The sequence below is a fragment of the Anolis carolinensis genome, chromosome 4 (genome assembly GCF_035594765.1).
Source record: "Anolis carolinensis isolate JA03-04 chromosome 4, rAnoCar3.1.pri, whole genome shotgun sequence".
NCBI classification, from domain to species: Eukaryota; Metazoa; Chordata; class Lepidosauria; order Squamata; family Dactyloidae; genus Anolis; species Anolis carolinensis.
This window is the reverse complement of record NC_085844.1, coordinates 20946297-20970254: the sequence shown is the minus strand read 5'-3', so window position 1 is coordinate 20970254 and position 23958 is coordinate 20946297. Positions and strand designations below refer to the sequence as shown.

The following is a 23958-nucleotide window of genomic DNA, read 5'->3' as shown; positions in this document are numbered from 1 at the left end:
AGGTGGGTGGGTGTTGATGCTAACTTCTTATCTGAGCCACCTCTGCTGACATTGTATCAGCAGCTTGGAAAAGAGTTGTTAGGATGCGCAGAGAAATACGTGACCAGACTGTCACAGTATCAATCTCACCATTAAGTTGTCAATTCTTTAATAGCACTTGGAAGCGAATCAGACATTTCCAGTGACATTGTAACCGCAGAGTGTGAAAGGCATGTCTTATTCCTTGCAATGTGTAGGAGACTCATTCATTTAACAACAAGGCTGTTAAGCATTGTTGTAAACATCAGGATTCACTGTCTTCTTTAAGGAAATCAAAGGAAACTAATGCAAGTCTGTGGAGTAAGGAGAAGGTTGGAATAAATGCAAAATCACCTGTATACTTCCCAGATGATAAATAAAGTCCCATCATCTTCACTGAAGGAAGGAGCAAATGTAGATGTCTAGTCTCTCACTCCTGATAAAATGTTGGCTTGAAGCCAGAGCAAATTTGACCAAAACGTCGGTTTCTTACAAAGTTTCTGCGGCTCCTTGGCTACTGGAGCATAGTTTTTTGGATGGAATTAAGGCTTTCTTTGCTCATTGATATATAAGATAGAATGTCAAATTGTGGTAGTAAGGGCTAGGTTCAATGCCCCTTATTCTACAAAGTTCTCACAACTAGTCTCTCTCACACACTGTGTGTCTGTTTTTACTTGCAGTAGTAGTGATGGAATGCTGTATCCATGACCAGCAGGATAGTTTAGATAGTGCAGAACAAGTTGAGTTACACTCCCCAAATACTGTTTGTTCTCCAGCAAGACAGATTGGCTGGGATGGGGAGGATCAGAAGAAATGTCAAAATAGCCCCTGCTATCCTGCAGCATTTGCACCCTGCTAACCTGGAGCATTTGCACTCTGGGTTAGTTGTTTTACTCTAATGGAAGGCTGGCCCTGTGTAAATGCATAAACCTTTTCTGTTGATGGCCCTCTACATCTAGTATTCGGATGTGTACTGGCTTTGATTGCACAAGTTTAATGAGTGATGAAGCTTGTCCTAAAGATAGAGTGAAGAAATAGAAGGGACCTTGGTTGGATTTTTTTCGCATGTCAGAAGCAAACCAAGGGTACAAGTTGTAATGTATTTGAAAACACAAAGTGTTAGAAAAAAGAACCTGGGCATTATACTAAATGTCCTTTGACAAGAAACTGGCCACTTGGAATGACTTTGGTGTTGCTATTGGAAGGTCCTCCATTGTGCATGTGCCAGGACTCAGAATGCATTGTAGTAGGTGGTCTGTGGTTTGCTCTTCTCCACAGTCGCATGTAGACTCCACTTTGTAGCCCATTTCTTAAGATTGGCTCTGCATCTCGTAGTGCCAAACTGTAGTCTATTCTGCGCCTTCCAAGTTGCCTAGTCTTCTGTGTGCCCAGGAGGGAGTCTCTCATCCGGCATCAGCCACTGATTGAGGTTATGGGTTTTGGCCTGCCACTTTTGGACTCTCGCTTGCTGAGGTGTTCCTGCGAGTATCTCTGTAAATCTTAGAAAGCTATTTCTTGATTTGAGGTGTTGGCGTGCTGGCTGATATCCAAACAGAGGATGGGCCAGAGATGTCCATGCCTTGGTCCTTTCATTGCTAGCTGCTACTTCCCAGCAGATATCAAGTGGTGCAATATTGGCTAAACATTATAATTTTTCCAGTGGTGTAGGATGTAGACATCCTGTGGTAATGCGGCATGTCTCATTAAGAGCCACATCCACTGTTTTAATATGGTGAGATGTATTCCACACTGGGCATGCGTATTCAGCAGCAGAGTAGCAAAGCTCAAGGGCAGAAGTCTTCACTGTGTCTAGTTGTGATCCCCAGATTGTGCCAGTCAGCTTTTGTACAATGTTATTTCTAAAGGGAAAGGTTTCCCCTGACGTTAAGTCCAGTCGTGTCTGACTCTGGGGGTTGGTGCTCATCTCCATTTCTAAGCCGAAGAGCCAGCGTTGACCGTAGACACCGCCAAGGTCATGTGGCCGGCATGACTGCATGGAGCGCCGTTACCTTCCCGCCGAAGCGGTACCTATTGATCTACTCACATTGGCATGTTTTCGAACTGCTAGGATGGCAGAAGCTGGAGCTAACAGCGGGCGCTCACTCCGCTCCAGGGATTTGAACCTGGGACCTTTCAGTTTGCAAGTTCAGCAGCTCAGTGCTTTAACACACTTCGCCACCGGGGCTGTTATTTCTAGCATTCACTTTTTGCTTGATAGTCAAGCAGTGCTTCTTGTAAGCCAAAGTGAGGTCCAGGGTAACTCCCAAGTATTTTGGTGTGCTGCAATGCTCAAGTGGGATACCTTCTGAGGTAATCCTCAGAGCTCGAGATGCTTGTCTGTTCTTAAGGTGAAAACCACATGTCTGTGTTTTAGATGGATTAAGAATCAGCTGGTTTTCCCTGTAGCAGGCAGTAAGAGCACCTAATGTTTCAGAGAGCTTCTGTTTAACTATTTCAAAGCTCCTTGCTTGGGCGGTGATAGCACGATCGTCAGCATAGATGAAACTCTCTGTCCCTTCTGGCAGTGGCTGGTCATTTGTGTAAATGTTAAACATTGATGGAGCAAGCACACTCCCCTGAGGCAGGCTGTTCTTCTGTTTTCACCCTTTGCTTCTCTGGCCCTGGAATTCAACAAAAAAGCTCCTGGTTTGTAACAGATTTCCTATGAAGCGGGTAAGGTGGTAGTCCTTTGTGATAAAGTTTTTCTCAGGAGAAGGTGATGATTTACAGTGTCATAAGCTGCTGACTGGTCTATAAAGACAGCTCCTGTAATCTGCTGCCTTTCAAACCCATCTTCTATGTGCCGAGTCAGATTCAGCACTTGTGATGTGCAGCTTTTGCCCTTTCTGAAGCCAGCTTGCTGTGGAATCAAACATGGGTCTATTTTTCTTATAATTCTATGAAAAATAAGTCTCTCCAGAACTTTGTAAAGGTGGCACAAGAAGGAGATGGGTCTATAGCTTTTTGGGTCATTATGGTCTGATTTCAAGATGGCTGTGACTCTTGCTTTCCTCCAGATTTTGGGAATCTGACAGGATGCAATGCAGTTGTTCATCAGATTCAGCAGCCAGCAACTTGCTTTTGGGCCAAAGTTCTTAATTTGTTCCATCCGTAGGTCATCCAGGCCAGCTGCTTTGCCATTTTTACATTTATTGGTTGGATGAAGGTAATGAAAGATGGTATAAAAATAGCCTATTAAATGGATGAATAGTAGTGCCATATTTTGGGTGGACTTCACTGTTCTTGTGAATGATGTGTAGATTCTTTTTGAGATGTGGTCTCCACACAGTAAAATACACATGTGCTGGAGGGTTGCTGTTCAGTATGGAAAGATTACCAAAGAGGGAAAAAAATGGACATCACTGTTGATATGTTCTTTCTTTACTTCCATAAAGGAAATATGGTGCATATATCTATTATGTTTTGTATTCTCACTCATGTCCCTCTGTGGTATGTTTGGGACCATAGGATAAGAGGATCCCCACTCCGCAGACAGAGACAGATGTAGTTCCACTCTTGGAGGAGAATTAAGTACAGTTTTCTGCCCACATGCCAACTTCTGTGATTCTTACATTCTCTGTCAGTGCTTCAAAGAGAGGAAATCAGGAGTGTGGATCTATCCTGCTACCAATACTGGAAGAACATTATTGTGATCCTGGAGCTGGTGCAAATAATTTCTCATCCCTCCCTACTGCTTCCTTCCAGTGTGTGGGAACTAGCACTCACACCCTTCAACACCTCTCTTGCGTCCACCCTGCCAGCATGACATCAGTATGATTTTGGATGCTGTGGAAGCTCTGATATAATCTTGATACATAATATACAGGATTACAATGGGACAAGGAGTAATGCACAATGATTATAAATAACCAGTATTTAAGGACAACTCCAGTTTAGAAATGCAGTGTGTGATGAAGATTTACTCATATGTTCAGTGGAGAATTATTCACTGCACAGTTTGTGTATAGTACATGTCACACTCCCCAAAAGTAGTCATGTAAGCAAGTGTCTTGAAAGTATTTTTCTTTTGCTTTCAAGATTTTTTGACGTATTTTTTCCAGTCACCACTTAAAGGAGCCTTTTCAATGATCCAGAGCTTCTGTTTGCAGTGGTGTAAATGATGAACAAGTTCAGATCCATTTGGTGAGAGCTGCATTAAGAACAGCGGTTCTTGAAGTCTTTTTTTGTTGTTTTAATTGCACCATCTTTCATATCATTTTGAAATATTTCAAATGGGAGCTGAGAGCCTGTCTTCCAAACAAATGAGACAGGGCAAAAAAATCTCCCAAGAAAGGAAATTGTAGTATAATGGAACAAATGGCTTGCAGCCATACCACTATGGGCTGTGTGATCTCATCAGAGCAAATATGTTAAGCTGCTTTGGATCTGGTTAGCACTGAAATAGAGGAATCACTGAAGGAAGCTACAAGGAAATGTGGTGGTGGCATCTTCGTAGGTGGCACTCTTTTTAAAAATTCATTTGAGAGACAGGATTTAATTAAAAGCTCCCTCAGCTGACTGCTGGAAGGCTTCTAGTCCGTGGGAGGTTCCAGATGAGATGTCCCCATTTCCTGGAGTTGGGCAAAACTATGCCTTGTGGCAGAACAGAACCCATGACCCCAGGATTCTGGTTAGATTACAATGTCAATGTTTCTTTTTTTCTTGTCTTGAACTTCAATAGCTGGCCATTTCCCTCCCCCCACTTCCTGCCTCTACAAATAAAGCAGATTTTCAGATGTAGGAATATTGAACATGTATTCTAACCAGTTAAATGAATGGCTTCTCACAGCCTTTGGGTCTGTAGGGTTAGTTAAGGCATTCTTACTGACACTTGAGTAAATATTGAGGTGTTAAGAAAACCTGTTCAGATTAATCTGCATCACGATGGAGGTGGAATGGGAAATATCATGTATCTGCTAAGGATGCGAAGTAGAGAAAGCAAAAAGTAGGCAACATTTTTTTTCAGGGTTGTCCCCTGTTCCCTACTAAGTCTTTGAAGTAATTTGTTAGGAGTCCTCTGGACAATGTGCTAGTTTGTTGTGTGAATCTGGAGTGGGAATAGAATTGTCAGACCAGGTATTGTTTTTCCCAGTCCAGAAATTTCAGTGTCAAAATCTGAATCCTAGTTGTCATGGAGTGGCCACAAAATTGTTCACTTAAACATCATTTCTGTCATGGCACATGAACTACAAGAACATTGGAATTGATAAAGTAACAAGAGTGACATTGTGCCTTCTGGATGAGACTGATAATCTGGATCCATTGTGTTATGCCTTCAGGCCTAGTTATGGGACAGACACAGTTTTGGTTGTCTTGGTGGATGACCTACACTGGGAACTAGACAGGGGGACTGTTGGTTCTGCTGGACCTATTAGTAGTATTCAATATCTTCAACTATGATATCCCTTCTAGGCTCCCTCAGTAGGGTGATATCTGGAGAGACAGTTTTTTATGACTTTGTTCTTGGAGGACCAATCTCAGAAGGTAATGTCTGGAGGGACTGGATGACATTAATACAGAAGATTAATACAGTCAAGACAAAATTTCTGGACAGTTCAAAAACCAAGGAATTAGGATTCATTCTGTGTTCAATGGTCACACTTGCCTTGTCTACAGCTTGGCTAGACTCCTGGATATACCCTTCAGTTGAGATGTCTAGATTTCTGCAGTGGCCAGGAGTGCATTTGCATAAGTAATGCTAATGCACCAGATGCACCCATGCCTCAGGACATATGATTTGGCTTCAATAAAACATGCCTTAGATGCATTCTGACTGAATTATTGGAATACATGAAGCTGTCTTTAAAGCATGTTTGGAAACATCAACAGATCCAAAGCTGTAGTCAGATTGCTAAGAGATGCAGGTTACAGGGAGCACACAACCCTTCTGTTGTAACAGCTCCACTGGCTGCCAGTCTGTTTCCAGGCACAACTCAAAGCGCGGGTTTTGACGTATAGTCACAGACACAGGCTTTTTGAAGGGCTGCATCTTCCCAAATTATTCTGTCTAAGCTCTAAAATATGCAGGAGGTTCTTTCTGTGCTATTGCCTTCACAGGCACAACTGATGGGAACATGGGAGACATTCTTGGTAAGTGATCACTCATGTTGAAACTGTCCTCTACAATTAGGGCACAGTATCCCCATAAACGTGAAAAAATTTGAGTAAAGAAATTGCTATTTTTTATGTGAGCGATCGCCATTCTAGGAATTTCTAAATTATTTCAGCATGAATTTATGGTTGGCTTCTGCTGGATGATTACCATAGAATCAGATTGGAAATTTTAGATAGTCTTTGGCATATCTCTATTGACCACTTAGGTCAGGTTTGAAACAACATAGAAGAAAGCATTTTTAGTGTGCAGATGATTAGATTAGTAATCCTGGAAATGCCTTAGATGGTGCTAAAGCTGGCCTTGAACTGGAATGCACTGATGCGCATTATGGGTTCTATTTAAGGATCTCATCAGACTGGCAGGGGGAAAGCAGAGGGAACCATCCTCCTTCGTTCCCTACCATCATTCTGTCTTCTGGGATGGCCTCCCATCCCACGTGGTTTCCCGTCCTTTTCCCACTTTCTCTTTTTGTTCTTCCAAAACCACTCTGAGCTCTGTTTCTCTGTGCTGCCAAAATGGAGCTCCATAGAATTCTCCTAGACGATGCCCTGTGATGGGCTTGTAAAGATGTCATGATCATTGTGTTTTATTCATGATTGCTATGTTTAGGTTGACTGTTTAAGGTTATATATTTCAGCTATTCTTATACAGAAGCTGGGAGCCTCTAAGGCATGGCCAGGAAAAGGGGCGTGGCTTCACCTTGCTGGTGGAAGTCTTAGAATTCAAAATTTAGCAGTTGGAATTGGGCAGTTGGAGTTTGTCGGTTGAGCAGAGCAGTTGGTTCTGTTCAGTGGGGAAGGAGTGAGATCGAGAGAAGAGATTGTGGGAGGAAGTTGAGCAGCTAGAGAGTTTTAGCGGAGAAGGGCTAAAACTAAAGTTGCTGAGCCTTTAGTAGAGATAACTAAAGAGTTGAGGCTGCATCCCTAAGTCAAGGAAGACTAGGGCTGACCAGTTAAACTCCCCAGTCCAAGTTTGATCGGGTACAGATCAACTAAGTTCAAGAAGGACAGTATTCCTAACTGAAAGAAACAAGTAATATAAAGCTGATACCATACTAAGCTCAGAGAAACTATTGAGAAGTCTTGCAACACTTACTGTACAGAAGTAACATCGTTCACCTCAAGTTATAACATTCTTGCAACCATTAAGCTTTGTGCCATAAATAAACAAGTTACTGTTTCTTCAAATGTTGCTTATTATTTGAGCAAAGCATCTTTCAAAGGTGGTGGCAGCGACAACATTCAAAAGTGAAATACATAGAGGTAGAAGGTGAATCCTTCGCATTTTGGTGGCAGTGGTGGGATCCAAAAAGATTCCATCCCTGTCATCACATCAAGTCTTCACATTTTGGTGCCAAGCGGTGGGATACGTGTAATAAAGACTGATTCAGTGCCTGAGATCCGTGTAACAAGAACTAATTCAGTGCCTGAAATTCGTTTGGCAAAGGTTAGTTTGGTGCCGGAGATCAGCTTTAGGTAAAAGGGCTGAGGTAAAACTTGTCTGGAAATGGCCACCAGGAAACAGAAAAAGTTGGCAGAGGAGGCAGAAGAGCTTTCCTCCTCAGATTCAGAACAAGTAACCTTGTCTGAAATGTCTCTCAAGTATCAATTAGAGATGAAGAAATTGGAGGATAAGCAAAGAGAGAGAGAATTGGAATTGAAAAGGATGGAGGATAAGCAAAGAGAGAGAGAATGGGAGGAAAAACGATGGCAACTGCAGAAGGATAAAGAATTAGAGTTGAAGAGAATGGAAATAGATTTGGAGAAGCAAAGATTGACACACTCTCTACCTCATGCTGATACCCAAGAAGGGGATTTGAGAGCTGAAGCACCTGATGTAATTTTAAAAAGGTTTCCCAGATATAACAAGGAAGATGATATAGAAAAGTTCCTTATATCCTTTGAAAGGTGCTGTAAAGATTTTGAAGTGAGTGAAGACAAATGGATAGAATCATAGAATCATAGAATCATAGAATAGTAGAGTTGGAAGAGACCACATGGGCCATCTAGTCCAACCGCCTGCTAAGAAGCAGGAAATCGCATTCAAAGCACCCCCGACAGATGGCCATCCAGCCTCTGCTTAAAAGCCTCCAAGGAAGGAGCCTCCACCACAGCCCCGGGGAGAGAGTTCCACTGTCGAACAGCTCTCACAGTGAGGAAGTTCTTCCTGATGTTCAAGTGGAATCTCCTTTCCTGTAGTTTGAAGCCATTGTTCCGTGTCCTAGTCTGCAGGGCAGCAGAAAACAAGCTTGCTCCCTCTTCCCTATGACTTCCCTTCACGTATTTGTACATGGCTATCATGTCTCCTCTCAGCCTTCTCTTCTGCAGGCTAAACATGCCCAGCTCTTTAAGCCGCTCCTCATAGGGCTTGTTCTCCAGACCCTTAATCATTTTAGTCGCCCTCCTCTGGACGCTTTCCAGCTTGTCAACATCTCCCTTCAACTGTGGTGCCCAAAATTGGACACAGTATTCCAGGTGTGGTCTGACCAAGGCAGAATAGAGGGGGAGCATAACTTCCCTGGATCTAGACGCTATTCCCCTATTGATGCAGGCCAGAATCCCGTTGGCTTTTTTAGCTGCCGCATCACATTGTTGGCTCATGTTTAACTTGTTGTCCACGAGGACTCCAAGGTCTTTTTCGCACACACTGCTGTCAAGCCAGGCGTCCCCCATTCTGTATCTTTGATTTCCATTTTTTCTGCCGAAGTGAAGTATCTTGCATTTGTCCCTGTTGAACTTCATTTTGTTAGTTTTGGCCCATCTCTCTAGTCTGTCAAGATCGTTTTGAATTCTGCTCCTGTCTTCTGGAGTGTTAGCTATCCCTCCCAGTTTTGTGTCGTCTGCAAACTTGATGATCGTGCCTTCTAACCCTTCGTCTAAGTCGTTAATAAAGATGTTGAACAGAACCGGGCCCAGGACGGAGCCCTGCGGCACTCCACTTGTCACTTCTTTCCATGATGAAGACGACGCATTGGTGAGCACCCTTTGGGTTCGTTCGCTTAGCCAATTACAGATCCACCTAACCGTAGTTTTGTCTAGCCCACATTTTACTAGTTTGTTTGCCAGAAGGTCGTGGGGGACTTTGTCGAAGGCCTTACTGAAATCCAGGTACGCTACATCCACAGCATTCCCTGTATCGACCCAACTCGTAACTCTATCGAAAAAAGAGATCAGATTAGTCTGGCATGACTTGTTTTTGGTAAATCCGTGTTGACTATTAGCAATGACCGCATTTGTTTCTAAGTGTTCGCAGACCACTTCCTTAATGATCTTTTCCAGAATTTTGCCTGGTATTGATGTGAGGCTGACCGGACGGTAATTATTTGGGTCGTTCTTTTTTCCCTTCTTGAAGATAGGGACCACATTCGCCCTCCTCCAATCTGCTGGGACTTCTCCCATTCTCCAAGAACTCTCGAAGATAATTGCCAGTGGTTCTGAAATAACTTCCGCTAGTTCCTTCAGTACTCTTGGGTGTAGCTGATCTGGCCCTGGGGACTTGAATTCGTTTAGAGAGGCCAGGTGTTCCTGGACAACGTGTCTCCCTATTTGGGGTTGGATTTCCCCCAATCCTTCGTCCATTCCGTGTTGCTGAGGTTGAAGATGGCTTTCTTTTTCTGAGAAGACCGAGGCAAAGAAGGCATTGAGCAGTTATATCTGAGGCCACAAATTAGTGGAAAGCTTCTAGAAATATATAGTGATATGGCTGAAGACACTCACAGAGATTATAAGATGTTTAAACTGCAGGTACAACAAAAGTTTCAGTTGACGCCTGAATTTTACAGATTAAAGTTCAGAACTTTAAAGAGGGACAGACACCAAAGTTTTGCGCAAGTTGCTTCAAAGCAAGCTCAATACTTTGACAGCTGGGTGAGGACTTCTGAAGTAGATTCCTTTCTGCAACTTAAGGAACTATTGAAGCTGGAACAGCTCTTTCACCTAGTTCCCTCAGAATACAGATGGCTAATTCAAGACCAAAACCCAAAGACAGCCAACGAAGCTGCAGTTATGATTGACCGGCTAATTACCTTGAAAGAAGGTTTTAGGAAGGAGGAAGAACCAAAAGAGAAAAAACCTCTAAAGCCGGCGTTTTACCCTCACGCACGCACACAGATGCAAAGGGGAGGTTCAGGAGAAAACACCGCCTATAGGAAGCATGAGGCAGTTGCAGGCCAAGCCAGGCCTGAGGAAAAGATAAAATGTTACCATTGTGGAAGGCCAGGGCATCTTAGATACCAATGTAACTTAATCAAGAAAGACAGGTCTACTTTCTTTGTAAATAGAGCTCCAATAGAACAAGAAGTGGAACCTGAAGTTAAGTCTAGAAGCCCTGATGCGAGGCCAAAAGAAAAACAATGTTTATTTATCCTTTCAAGAGAAATCTCTGAAGACTATTTAGAATCTATTGTCATAGATGAGATACACACGCAGGGATGGAGAGACACTGGGTCGGATGTCTGTATTATACGTCCTGAAGTGGTCCCACAGAGATACCAACATCCCTCTTCAGAGATAAATTTAAAGGGGATAGGTCCGTCGATACCAACCCCTGTAGTATCCTTACCCATCAAGTACAAAGGCTGGGAAGGATTATGGGACTTCGCTGTCTGCGCGGATATCCCATACAAATGTTTGATTGGGAATGATTTAAATGGAAAAGTTAGGAATTGGCAGAAAGAAGCTGATAAACACGAAAGCAACATAGAGGTCCACACTCCAAAAGCCAAGTGTTTGACCATCCAAGCTAGCTCAGAGCAACTTCCTGAGTCTAGTTCGAACATCACTGAGTTGGTCAGCGGAATAGAGGGAAAACAAGAGATACTGCGAGAGCAGCTAGCAGATGAAACATTACAACCTTTGTTCTTGCAAGCTCAGAGCGCCACAGGAACAGAAAAAAGTAAAACTCCTAAGTTCGTACTTAAGGAGGGAGTTTTATACAGGAAAAGTACAAGCCATAAGACTTTGAATGAGCCAGAAACACGTACCCAAATAGTGGTACCTGTAAACTACAGGAAACAACTGTTAGATGTGGCCCATGACAATCCACAAGGAGGGTATTTGGGGGTTAGAAAAACCACCCAAAGAATCAGCAAGAACTTTTTCTGGCCTGGCATGTATCAACATATCAAGGAGTTTTGCAGGTCGTGCGATATTTGCCAAAGGTTTAGCACGGGAAGAGATAAGACCAAAGCACCTTTAGTTCCCAAGCCGGTTGTTGGGGAACCCTTTTTCCGGGTAGGGATTGATCTAGTTGGTCCTTTGTATAAGCCCAGTCGGAGAGGATACAAATATATCCTCACAGTAATAGACTATGCAACCAGGTATCCAGATGCAGTGGCTTTGACCAATATTGAAACTTCCACCATAGCCAATGCGCTGTTATCAATTTGGGGAAGGACTGGATTTCCCAGAGAGCTTGTGTCAGACCTGGGGACTCAGTTCACCTCGCGGCTAATGAAGAAGTGATTAGAGTTGTGCGGAATTAAACACCTAACGTCCACACCTTATCATCCGCAAACGAATGGCCTAGTAGAAAACCTGAACAAAACACTAGTGAAAATGATCAAGGCCTATAGCCAGCAGAGACCCCACGACTGGGACACCAATTTGCAGCAGCTGTTATTCGCATATCGATCAGTCCCACAGGACAGCACTGGTTACTCGCCTTTTGAATTGTTATTCGGAAGGAAGGCTCGTGGACCCCTTGATTTGATCAGAGAGCACTGGGAAGCAAGTCCTACGCCAGATCCTGTTCCTGTCGACGACTACATCAAGGATCTTCAGTCAACATTAAAGATGGCCAGGGACATCGCCCAGGAACATCTTATGACGGCCCAGGAGCAACAAAAGATCCGGTACGATGCAACGTCGAGACCCCGAGACTTCAATGTCGGAGATGAGGTCCTGTTTTTAACACCCAACAAGAACAACAAACTACAGATAGACTGGACTGGACCGTGGAGGATCGTCAGGAAGCAGAACCATGTGAACTGTGACATCCTAGATGAACGATTGGGGATTGAGAAACGGGTGCATGTAAACATGATTAAGCTGTATGTAAATAGGTCGGCAAATGTTTACTGTATAGTGTCAGAGGAAGATACAGGTCCTTTTTCATTTTGGGAAGGTAATAGGGAGATACATAGAAACTTGGATAAAGTAACCATAAATTCAGACTTATCTCCATCACAACAAAGAGAGGTTAAAGGAATCTTGGCTAAGTATAAAGTCATGTTTTCGGATTTACCCGGGAGAGTGCAGGGAGTGCAACATAAAATATGCACCGGTGACGCCGCACCGATAGCATCCCCTCCCTATAGGGTAACGGGTAAGATAAGCGAATGCATAGAGCAAGAGGTCAGGGAGATGTTAGATTTAGATATAATCGTGCCATCTAACAGCCCTTGGGCTTCGCCCATAGTGTTAGTAAAGAAGCCAGACAAAACCGTAAGGTTTTGCGTAGATTACCGGCGGTTAAATAAAATCACCCAAAACGACATGTATCCGATGCCCCGTTTGGATGATTTACTAGAAAGAATTGGAAAAGCCAAATTTATAAGTAGTATTGATTTGACTAAGGGGTTCTGGCAAGTGCCTATGGCACCTGAAGACCAGTCCAAAACGGCCTTTAGAACTCAGGGAGGACTCGTAGAAACTGAAACTAAAGAAACTAAACTGAACATAAAGAAACTGAAACCATACCTGTGGGGAAGGAAGTTTACGTTACAAACTGATCACGCACCCCTAAGATGGTTGGATAATGTAAAAGGGACCAATAACAAATTATTGAGATGGAGTTTATCACTACAGGACTTTACATTTGAAAGTAAACATATAAAGGGCAAATGTAATGTAGTAGCTGATGCTCTATCCAGAGCACCTTGATCGGAAGACTTACAGGTTTGTATTTAGAGTTTAAGGTATGATGCTATGTTTATGTATAGATATGTATTTTGTGTTACTCTCTATTATTTTTGCTTATTCTGGGTCTAGAAAAAGCAAAAATAATCTTTCCGGGTTGGAAGGTATGTAAAGATGTCATGATCATTGTGTTTTATTCATGATTGCTATGTTTAGGTTGACTGTTTAAGGTTATATATTTCAGCTATTCTTATACAGAAGCTGGGAGCCTCTAAGGCATGGCCAGGAAAAGGGGCGTGGCTTCACCTTGCTGGTGGAAGTCTTAGAATTCAAAATTTAGCAGTTGGAATTGGGCAGTTGGAGTTTGTCGGTTGAGCAGAGCAGTTGGTTCTGTTCAGTGGGGAAGGAGTGAGATCGAGAGAAGAGATTGTGGGAGGAAGTTGAGCAGCTAGAGAGTTTTAGCGGAGAAGGGCTAAAACTAAAGTTGCTGAGCCTTTAGTAGAGATAACTAAAGAGTTGAGGCTGCATCCCTAAGTCAAGGAAGACTAGGGCTGACCAGTTAAACTCCCCAGTCCAAGTTTGATCGGGTACAGATCAACTAAGTTCAAGAAGGACAGTATTCCTAACTGAAAGAAACAAGTAATATAAAGCTGATACCATACTAAGCTCAGAGAAACTATTGAGAAGTCTTGCAACACTTACTGTACAGAAGTAACATCGTTCACCTCAAGTTATAACATTCTTGCAACCATTAAGCTTTGTGCCATAAATAAACAAGTTACTGTTTCTTCAAATGTTGCTTTCAAAGGTGGTGGCAGCGACAACATTCAAAAGTGAAATACATAGAGGTAGAAGGTGAATCCTTCGCATTTTGGTGGCAGTGGTGGGATCCAAAAAGATTCCATCCCTGTCATCACATCAAGTCTTCACGGGCTCTGTGGGACTTCATTGTGGCAATGTGGAGAAACAGGAAGAAAATGCAGAGAAGACTGTGTCTGATAAGGTCCTAAGACTATCTCTAGACTTTGTTCACCTTGGTTTAAAGGGTTTAGTCTGTTTTCGTGGTGTATGTTGTATAGCTGGTGCACTTTGAAGTTGGCTCCAAACTGCATTTAACAATAAATGTAGATGTGTCCCTAGAGAGGTGTTCTCTTTAGAAATCTCTAGGTCCTAAGGAAATTGAAGACATTTTAATCAAATCCATGAATAATCAAATCTACAAAAATCAAAGCATCAAATGTGGAGGTACAACTGGAGTAATTGTAATGGAAAGGGCATGATAGATTTGTTGTCCCTTAACATAATGCTAGACTGTGGCTTGGAATCACTGGAGTCATGCTTGTGTAGTATGGATGCTGGAAGCAGACATTCCCACTCATCTTTCCATGCCATAATGGTAAAACCTTCCCGTTATATGGTGGCAACTTTTGAAATGCAGGTATTCATTATTATTTACTCCATGACCAAGCCACCAGTGAGAGTTCAAAGATGCAGCCAGCTTCACTGATACATATCAACAAAGCCACTCTAGCAGTAATCATCTTTACTATATGCAGATATTTTGTAAAATAAATTGTTATTGATTATCATTTGAAGACTGAGCCTCTCCTAGACTTTTTAGAATGGGGTAAATGTATTTTGCTATTGGGAAAATACAGTGGGGAGTGATGATAAGGGGAGATACTCTTCTATGAAGATCAGGAAGTCCTCATACTGTGAGTAATGGCATCTCTACCTCCCACAAATGAATAAGAAAATCTTCTATATAGACTACATTTATTCCTTTGGTAAGGTAGTATAAGATAAAATTATATAAAAGAGAACTTCAGAGATTTAGTACTGATGTTTTTACTGATGTTCAACATAAACATACATATTTTCTTGTGAAACACTTTGTTCTCGTATACACACGCCATATTTTTGTGTGTCCAGGACATGTTAAAAACTATCCCCTCCCGTGATACCAGTCTTGCCAAAAAAGACTCCAAGCGTTTCTCTTTCTTTTGTTTATAACTGGTGGTAAAACTTTATTATTCAAGTTTAGATGTAACAGACATCTTTTGCTGCCTGAAGAATTGTTTGCATAAGAAATACACCAGGAACATGTTGGTGAGTAGAAATGAACATGCACTATGAAAACCAGAAGGAGGAAAGCACACTTAAGATAAAGCAAAAACAAAATAACCATGTATTGTCAAAGACGGAACAGCAATGAGTATTCTAGAGGCAATTCAGAGCTATACATTGAAACAAAATGCTTAGATCCATGGGTGAAACTGCCATTGCTGGTGTGTTAAATGACAAATTCATTTTGAGAAGTTGGCTTTTCTTCCTCCTACAGCACAATGGAAGAATGGATTTAGTATTAAAAGTGGCCCTAGCATGAAGTACATGAAGGAAGCCCTCTGTGAAGTCAGGTCCTGGTTGGAATGAAGTGGGGAGGAAAGGAGAGAAGTTACTTAAGAGTCATAAACTACTGGAGTTCTGTTTCTCTATTGGAGAAATAAACCAATTTTCTGGGGTGTTTGTATTCAATGCTGATGTAACAGTAGGATGCCCTTTTGTAAGGTATAGCAATTCAATTAATTTCAAGAGGGAGAAGCAACTTAGCTATTATATGTGAAGCACTAAATGTAATCCTTATCTAAATTTAAAATGAGTTTCTGCAGTAGAAAATAAGCTAGGTTTTTTTTTCCAGAATGGTACCTTTCAGACGCCATTTGTCTGTATTAGGTGTCCACCATTTTTCTCCTTTAGGCAATTCAAATGATCACACAATCCCTACCCTCTTGTTACAATCGCTGCAAATTTACATATTAAGTATTGAACATTGAACTATTGGACAACATAGGAAACCAAAACTGTTACCCTAAGTATCTTGTATGTGGCTCTTTCCTATAACCTATTTCAATAAAATGGTGGCTGCAACATCCAGTTTATCAGTTGGGATTAGATAGCTCCAACCCTGTATGGCGAGTCCTGCATATAAAGAACCACCCTTGTGGTCTTCTGAACACTCTGTCCACGCAAGTACATCACATGTTGCACTACAATTCCCATCATTAAAGAAGTTTGATACTTGGCTGTATTGCTCAGCGATTACGGAGCATGCAGTCTAATACATCTGGAGGGTGCCAGACTAGAAAAGGCTGACCTACAGCATCTATATTCTATGAAAGAGAATGGGGAAGGGCTCATGAGGATCGAGATGGTAGCTGCCATCCTTATGAGGAAGATATCCTGAAAGGTATATTGGTAAGAAACAAATTATTTTAAAACTAGAAAACATGGTTTCTATTTGCAGAAGTGGGTAGATTTTCAAATTCTTTGGCATTTTTAAGAAAGATAATTTGAATCTGGTATAATCAGGCTGAGATAGTCCTTGTGTAAGAATCTTCTTGAAATGGGCATGCATTTATTTGAATTGAAAAGACAGCATGGAAGTGAACAGATCATGTTTTTCATTGGCACTGTACTTTGATACTGCTATTTCTCGTTTAATCTGGTTTAACAGTAGCTAAAGACAAGGTAAAACTAGTAATATATACCTTTTTTGCTTGCTCAAGAATAATCAAATCAAAAAGGCCTGGCCAATCTTTTGCCGTGTGTTCATAGATCATAAACTAACAACCTCAACAATTCACTTTGTTAATCTGACATTTATTGCATTCATCTCGTAGCTGACAAATTTGTGTCCTCCAATACCTTACCAGGGTGGCATCTAATATAGTTTACTGCATTATGGTTTTTAGTTTGGGTAGTTAAGGGTGCTCCCAACGTTTCAGAGATGAAAACCACAAGAGACTGCCAAATAGGGACAATTCTACAGGGATACAGACTTTGTATGGAGTCAGTTACACTGGGTTGTGTATAATTCTGTCTCTGCCAATGAAATAGACATGGCTGGGGGATCAGATTCCCAGTATCTCGATCAGCCACCTGCTTCCCTCATAATTTAACCAGAGGGTTGGGGGCAGTTGGAGTGATCTGGTGCAGGTTTGTAAGGGTAGGGCTTATAGGGCAGGGAGAAAAGAAAAATGAAGTCAGCTTCCACAATAATGTCATATAATCTCATTCATTATGTGATTTCATTGAAAACAAGTTAAGGCATTCTCCCTTTCCTCACAACTTACCAAAGTATTCCTTTAAATAAAGCTGGAGAAACCTTCATTTCCATTAAGAGGAGGGAAAAAAAAGGGGGGGGGAGAGGACAAAACAAGGGAAAAACTAATGAGGGAATAAAATGCATTACTATAAAGAAATAATGTTTAGAGCATCCCAGCATGTCAAATCAAAAATACCTATGGACCTAGACAGATTGTGTCAATCTATTTATTGTTTTATTTGCTTTCACATAGATTAAATGTTACAACAGAGAATGTTATCCTGGTCCATGCTAACAATTTTGTATCTTTTTAAAAGTCTTCTGGAACTTCTTAGATGGGAAGTTAATTGATGGTATATGCTCTCTAGCACCCTACATTCAGTCCAGCATGGGGTAGGCCAAGCATGAGCAATGGTCCTCCAGGTGTTTTGGACTTCAACTCCTACAATTCCTAACAGCCAGTAGGATTTGAAGTCCAAAATATCTGGAGGGACGAAGTTTGCCCTTGCCTGGGGTAGGGCAATGGAAAGCCCTCAGACTGCATCCAGGTTTCCACACTTCCTGAAAGAGTATTTTTCTCATATCACTGCGGGAATGATTCCCTGAATAGAAGCTCGGACATAAAATTACAGCCAAAATATAGATAAGGTAGCTGGATATAGTGAACATATTAAATATTGAAACAAATAACATGGAGTTTTGTGACATTTAAACATGGCAGCCAACAGCTTTTCAATTATGCCACTTCCTGTGTAATAACAGCCCAAAACACTGGAAGGTAGGCGCAAGTTAGCTTATGGATGAGAGAAAATCTGGTGTGATTTTCTTTTCTCTATATCTTCTCAAAGATAAGCACTCAAAAATATATTTTTTAAAAAGCTAGACATTCAAGCGCGGGCCTCAAAGCTTGGAGATTTGCTTGGAGATGGCAGGATGTTGGATGAAGCATGCCAATTGCCAATCTTAATGGAATGCAGTTATATGTTTTAAGTGTCCTTACCAGGATTTTTTTTTTTAAAAAAACATATTAAATATAAAAACTGTTGGCAGAATTCACCAAGACAGTTACAAATGCATAACCTACACATTCATGATTGGTTTGCTGTCATGGTTGCTATGTATTCACTTGTTTGCGGCAAGTAATCAAGTCTGGTAAATAAGTTTTGGGGAGGAAGGCAGGGCTGGGGGGTAACTTCTTAGGTGGCTACATAGCTAAGGTGATGACACAGAATTGCAGCCTGCTGTTTTTAACCTACCATCATGCAGCTATAAAAAGGACATGTCCTTTCAAGTCCAGCCCATGACACAAATTTTGATATAGGACATGTCTCAAGGTGCTGAAAAAAATAATATGGAAAAATACTTTTACTTGACCAAGAGCAGAAATGACTTCCTTGCCTAACCAGCTGTTAAAAACCGTAAGCACACAATGAGGCTTCATTAATATCAAGGTAAATGTCACCTACCAGCCATGCTGCATAGTGTGCCAGGTACTTTTCATGCAGACAAAATAAAACCCTTATTTTGAAGAGATGTGTCTATAAAGCCCTTGAGGATTTGATGACTGGTAGAAGACCCTTGGCTTGTTTTGGGCCTGTTTGTGGCTGGAGTTTAAGCAATGGGAAGAACAAGAGGATCTGTGGCTAACGGTGTCAGACAACAGGACCAGTTGGGATTTTCAAATTGGACAAATTATTCAGTAATAACTTGCCCACAAGAAATACAACTCTTGTAATGCTGCCAATGTTAGCAAGACATTTTGGTGGCCAGCTAATGATTGCCTGTCATGCTTGCTGAAATTTCCTATAGCTTGTTTTACATGTACATTTTGGGACGTATGCAGATGTTTGAGTGTCAAATTACCACGGGGTGCATATAATGACTTGGCAGTCTGATACAGCAACTGTTTTTCAGAATTGTCTGCATTATCTAGCCAGATAATAGTACTTTTCAGGGGGGGGGGGGGAACAGCACAAGTTGGTAGAGCTGCTCTTTCCACTTAAGGAAAAGAACACAATGTCTAGATTACCAGGTGGTCTCTTTGCACACATATCATTTGGCAAATGGTAATTTGGCTTAAGTACAATAGTTTTGACTACCAAAGAGGTATACTAATTCTGCTCAAATTCAGAAGAAGCAAGATGGAGGGCACCTTCTGTGATGGGCCTTTGTGTGGTTAACAGATAATTTAGTTCCACTGCAGTCAATAAGGCTTTTACCTCCTTTTCAAGTAGGTTTAGGAACACAGTCTTGGTTATTGTTTTCAGAAGTTTTTAGGGGCATTATTGGGGTGATGTATGGATTTGATTAAGGGATCCTCAACCTCCCTTCCCCATTATAAAGCTATGCAATATAACATCTGGATTGGCCACTTTCTCAAAGTTCTATACTTTCAGCACAAATGGTAAGGATATTATTCTGACCTCAACATCCTCCGTTCCTCTTTCCAGCTCCATCTGGCCACATGTATTTTAACCACTCATCTTCTAGATTAGAGAACAATACAGCTCACCAGCATTCAATGTTAGTTTCAATTATGTGTACATTTGTAAGAGGCAGCATGTAAGTGAAATCAGAAGAAGGCCTTTTAACATACTTTTTAAAAAACTGGAACTACGGATCTATGTTCAAAACAAGTTCCTAAGACGTTTTAGAAAACAAAGCAAAACGAATTGAGGTGGGAAGGGAAGAGCAATGGAATACAGGACAGACATTTTTATCTTCACTTGCTGCAACATTCAGGAACCAGTTGTACTCCACAACCTCAAGAGGCTGAACCTCTGCAATACGAATTAAAGGTCCAATGCAAACAAAACAAAACAAGAAAACATGAAGCAATGGTGTAATATGGTAAAAATGGAGTGCAATGCGACTACAGAATGCAATAACAACTTCGGGGCCAAAGATTTGGATGGCACCTCTTGACATAAACTATGAAATGTTTCTTCTGAAACATAAGACAAAGCAATAAAAAGAAGATATATGTTTATCATTTTAAGCATAACAATGTGAGTTAAGAGCTTAAGAATACAAAAAAAGTACTTGGAATGAATAGTGCTACCCTTTTTCTTCCTCCTAAGTAGGCATAAAAATATTTTCATTTCCTTCTTCTTTTTTCTTCTTCGTCATCTTCTTTCCCTTCCCCAATATCATTAATATCAACAAAGTCCATTCATTTCATGTTACCGTTTACAATTTTAATCCACACACACACAAATAAAAGATACCCTACTGCAATAGAAAGTTGCTTCATTACCTTGTTTGCTACATTTGCAAATGTAAACAGAGCGAGGCTGAGCCAGCGCTGAATCTTATGCATGATGGAATATCTTTGTTGCATACGTACACTGTAGAAAATAATTATTCAATATGTCAGGCACCATTATTTGAAATGTAATACATTAATATTTACTAGAAAAATAAGTTTTTTTCCTATTTGTTCTCCCAACTTCTTAAATGAAATAAGTTAATCTGACAGTGCATCCAGTAGCTTGTAATATCTCTTGTATATCCCTTCGTAAAAAATAATCTAAACTACTGGTTGGGCTGAGATAATGCAAATGATTGGAAGTCCATCCTTTGTAGATCCTTGTAGCATCTATGGAGGCTTTTCTAACAGCACCTTGCACCGATGACTGAATATTTAGTTCTTTAGCCCTATTTCCCTGAGCAGTTACGCTGAGGAGCTTTCCCTTCATGGAATATTTTTTTACAAAAGGTTCTTTTTTATTTCTTTAAAGTAATAAAACAACAACGAGAACAACAAAAAAGCCATGAAGGCAAATGCTAGCAAAAGTTGGCATTAAGTCTAGTAAAGAAATTGACTGCTGCATACAAATAACCAACGTACATTTGGGGGAAGTCAGTCATGCAGTCAACCCTGAAGCAAAATTGAGAAAGAACAGCTAATGTGAAACATTAAAACTATGCCTATCAAGTTCATAAAACTAGTTTTCAGAGGCAGTTCATTAAAGAGAATACTTTAATATAGGACTGTACTCCAAAATCTATATTTTGGCCAAAGTTACCCATGAATGCCTGCAACTCCCGAGTACATTTTAAGTTGGAATTCAGTGAAGACTAGCATGATCTACACTTCACAAGGGCCCTCCCAAATCTTTCAATGATTTATGAGGCAAAAAACCCCATCTTCACTGTGAATATCATTTTCATTTTCTGAGGCCCATAAATCACTCACTTCATCCTTCCTGAAGGAAGAAGGAAGGAACAGTATATTGTGACCTACATGGTTCTGGATCTGCAAGAAGCTACTCATCCTATTGGAGAATAACTTGTTGGGTAGCTGCATGCTGCCATCCAAAACCCAACGGGGGTACTTCCTCCTGCTATGAATCCCTGAAACTCCACTGCTGAAGTGTCTACCACTGCAAAAATCTTAGCAATATTGCTGAGGAAAAGAGTGTGTAGGAAACATGTGCTCCTTCCTAATAGGGTCGTACCTTCAATAGTATACTATAAGTACATTTATTCTGAGAAACAAGGGACATGCTTCCTGCACATTATTTTTCCTACCAAAATAGCTGGGATTTTAGAGGCAGCAGCCCAGAATGTTTGGCAATGGAGTAGGGGGATACACAATAATCCGAGGAGCACATGCAGCCATGGACCATATGTTGTCCATTTTTCTCTAGACCTTGAAAGACTGGGAGCAACTGCTGCAGGCTGCAAAATGTAGCGATCAAGTAATAGGCACTGACTGATATCCAGAGAGAAGTACTGCCTCCAGATTGTAGAAATTATGATTTCTAATTAGGCCAAAGTGAACCCAAATGAAAAAAAAATACTACTAGATTTCTGGACATCAGTTTATTTATAAGTCCATTTTGCTATACAGTGTGCATATCTTACTGTACACCTGCTTCAGCATTATACATCTTTGCATTCTAGCCAGCTAAGGTTTTTTTTTCCCGTACAAGAAGAAAAGCATTAGTTATCTGTTTAAGATTTTTCCCCCAAAGAGACTTGCCCTGATATAGTGTCTTTTGTATAGTTTTGGTGGGACGGGTTGCAAGTGATTATCCTTTAGCCCTACCCACCCCACGCCCCATTTCAGCTGCCATCCATTTTGCCTCTCTTTCTTGGGAACTCACTTTTTTGTTTATAAGAAGGAAAAGGAGGGAAGAGAAAAGAATGAAGGTCTTTATACTGGATAAGGCATGCTTGCTATATGAAGTGCTTAATAAGACATTACAAGCTATTGAATCCCCATCAAGGAAACCTATTTCTGTTTAATTGTGCTAAGTGCTAAGGTTTATTTTATTTTTATTTTATTTTACTCTTTAGATTTGCCATTCGTTTCAGCTTGTGCATTGTTCCTATGTAGGCCCCTCTGGATGTGAGTTGTGAAGTCATACTTGTCCGTGCAAAAATATTGGCATATACTGCACTGAAAAGGTCCACTGTCACCATGGCAACTCATATGCAAGGCATACATCACTTCATCCAAAAAGACAATGCCACAGTGCACGCACTTGGTTGACAGTTCGTCTTGAGTACTTCGGTCAACCTTCTCCGTTTTCACTACATTCAAGGGACCTTCATTTTTTACATTGGCCGGTGCCTTCGCTTTCTCCTTGGAGGCACCATTTGCAGTTGGCCCAGGTCTGGAATGTTTTATCGCCAAATCTAGAGGAATGTCATTGTCGGATCCAACAGCTGAAAAATGAGGAGGCAGATTAAAGGTGGGATAAGGCACATAGTTTTGGCAAGGATTTGGTAGGCCAGGCACATGACTCAAGTAGTGTGGATTCCCAGGAACGGGCAGCTTATATTTACTCCAGAATCTCAGCCAATCAGCTTCACTTTGAAAGTCATTGTGTACAAATGGAAGCCCAAAAAGTGGGTACTGATACTTTTCAATAGGGCTTCCAGGTGGTGAATAGTTTGGGTGCTTAGCAGGTCTCATGTATTTCTCTATTGGACTTCCTCTCTCTGAGCTTCCTTTTCCTTCTGATATAGAGGAACTATTGCCTGGGTCTCCAGTACTTTCCTGAGGACTTTTTATCTGAATGTGCAAAGGTTGCATCCTTTTATGAATATCCAGAGATTGGCTGACCAATATTGACTGTGGAGCAGAATGGCTTTTAGTCAATGAACCCTGGGCTTCATATTTACTCAGGCTGGGAAGCTGGACTTCTCTCTGGTGACCTTCTGTTAAATGATCCTCTGACCTCCTATCTAACGGGCTGCCGTTGACTTGTTCCTCACTGTTTCCTCTCTGCTGTTTGTTTAGCTGCTCAGCCTGAAGAGCCTCTGGGTTAAGGCGCTTTCTTGTCCGTCTCCTAATGATCTGCTCGCCGTTGTTCTGCTTAATGATGTTTAAAGGCCTCGGAGTCTGCATATAAAAACATAAAACATCATAAAGAAAAGTGCAATGTTCAGCAAAAGTTTGCAGAACTCCCTGTCTACACTGTAGTTCCTAGAGTACTATCAAGCCATTTTAGTGGAACCATTGTAAGAATAAGCATTTCTCAAAACAAGAAGCTACAAGGTCTAACTCAAGCTCTATAACTCAACTTGGTACATTTAAACAATTTAAACGGTGTCTCATCTGCCTCTTTGATTTGCTTTAGTTGGTGTATGAATGCTGAAATGAACATGTCTTCCTACTTTAAACTTGTAATTTACAGGATACTTTCAAGGGTGTCTTCAGTACAAACAAGGGGAGGGTAGAAGAAGGCAAACATATAGATCATTGTAATGACTCATGGGCCTTGTAGTCCTGTTCCTAGTACTATTGTGGCAGATGAAGAGGAAAACATGGGATTTTCGCCGGTTCAGCCAGAGCCGGAGTCTCCTCACCTGCAGGATGTTGACGTTTGCCCTCAAGAATTCAGCCAAAC

The 23958-nt window shown here is 41.2% G+C and overlaps 1 protein-coding gene across 8 annotated transcripts in view; it reads right to left on the bottom strand.

The window, feature by feature from the left end:
- Positions 1 to 14981: 14981 nt before the first annotated feature.
- The window catches only part of trps1 (transcriptional repressor GATA binding 1), a 256388-nt gene continuing 247411 nt past the window's right edge, over positions 14982 to 23958 (bottom strand). For all 8 annotated transcript variants that reach the window (XM_008108238.3, XM_062980071.1, XM_008108236.3 and 5 more), the window contains one exon: positions 14982 to 23450. In XM_008108238.3, the coding sequence (XP_008106445.2) occupies positions 22389 to 23450 (1062 nt within the window). In that variant the 3' untranslated portion in view covers positions 14982 to 22388. The remainder of the gene's footprint in view (positions 23451 to 23958) is intronic.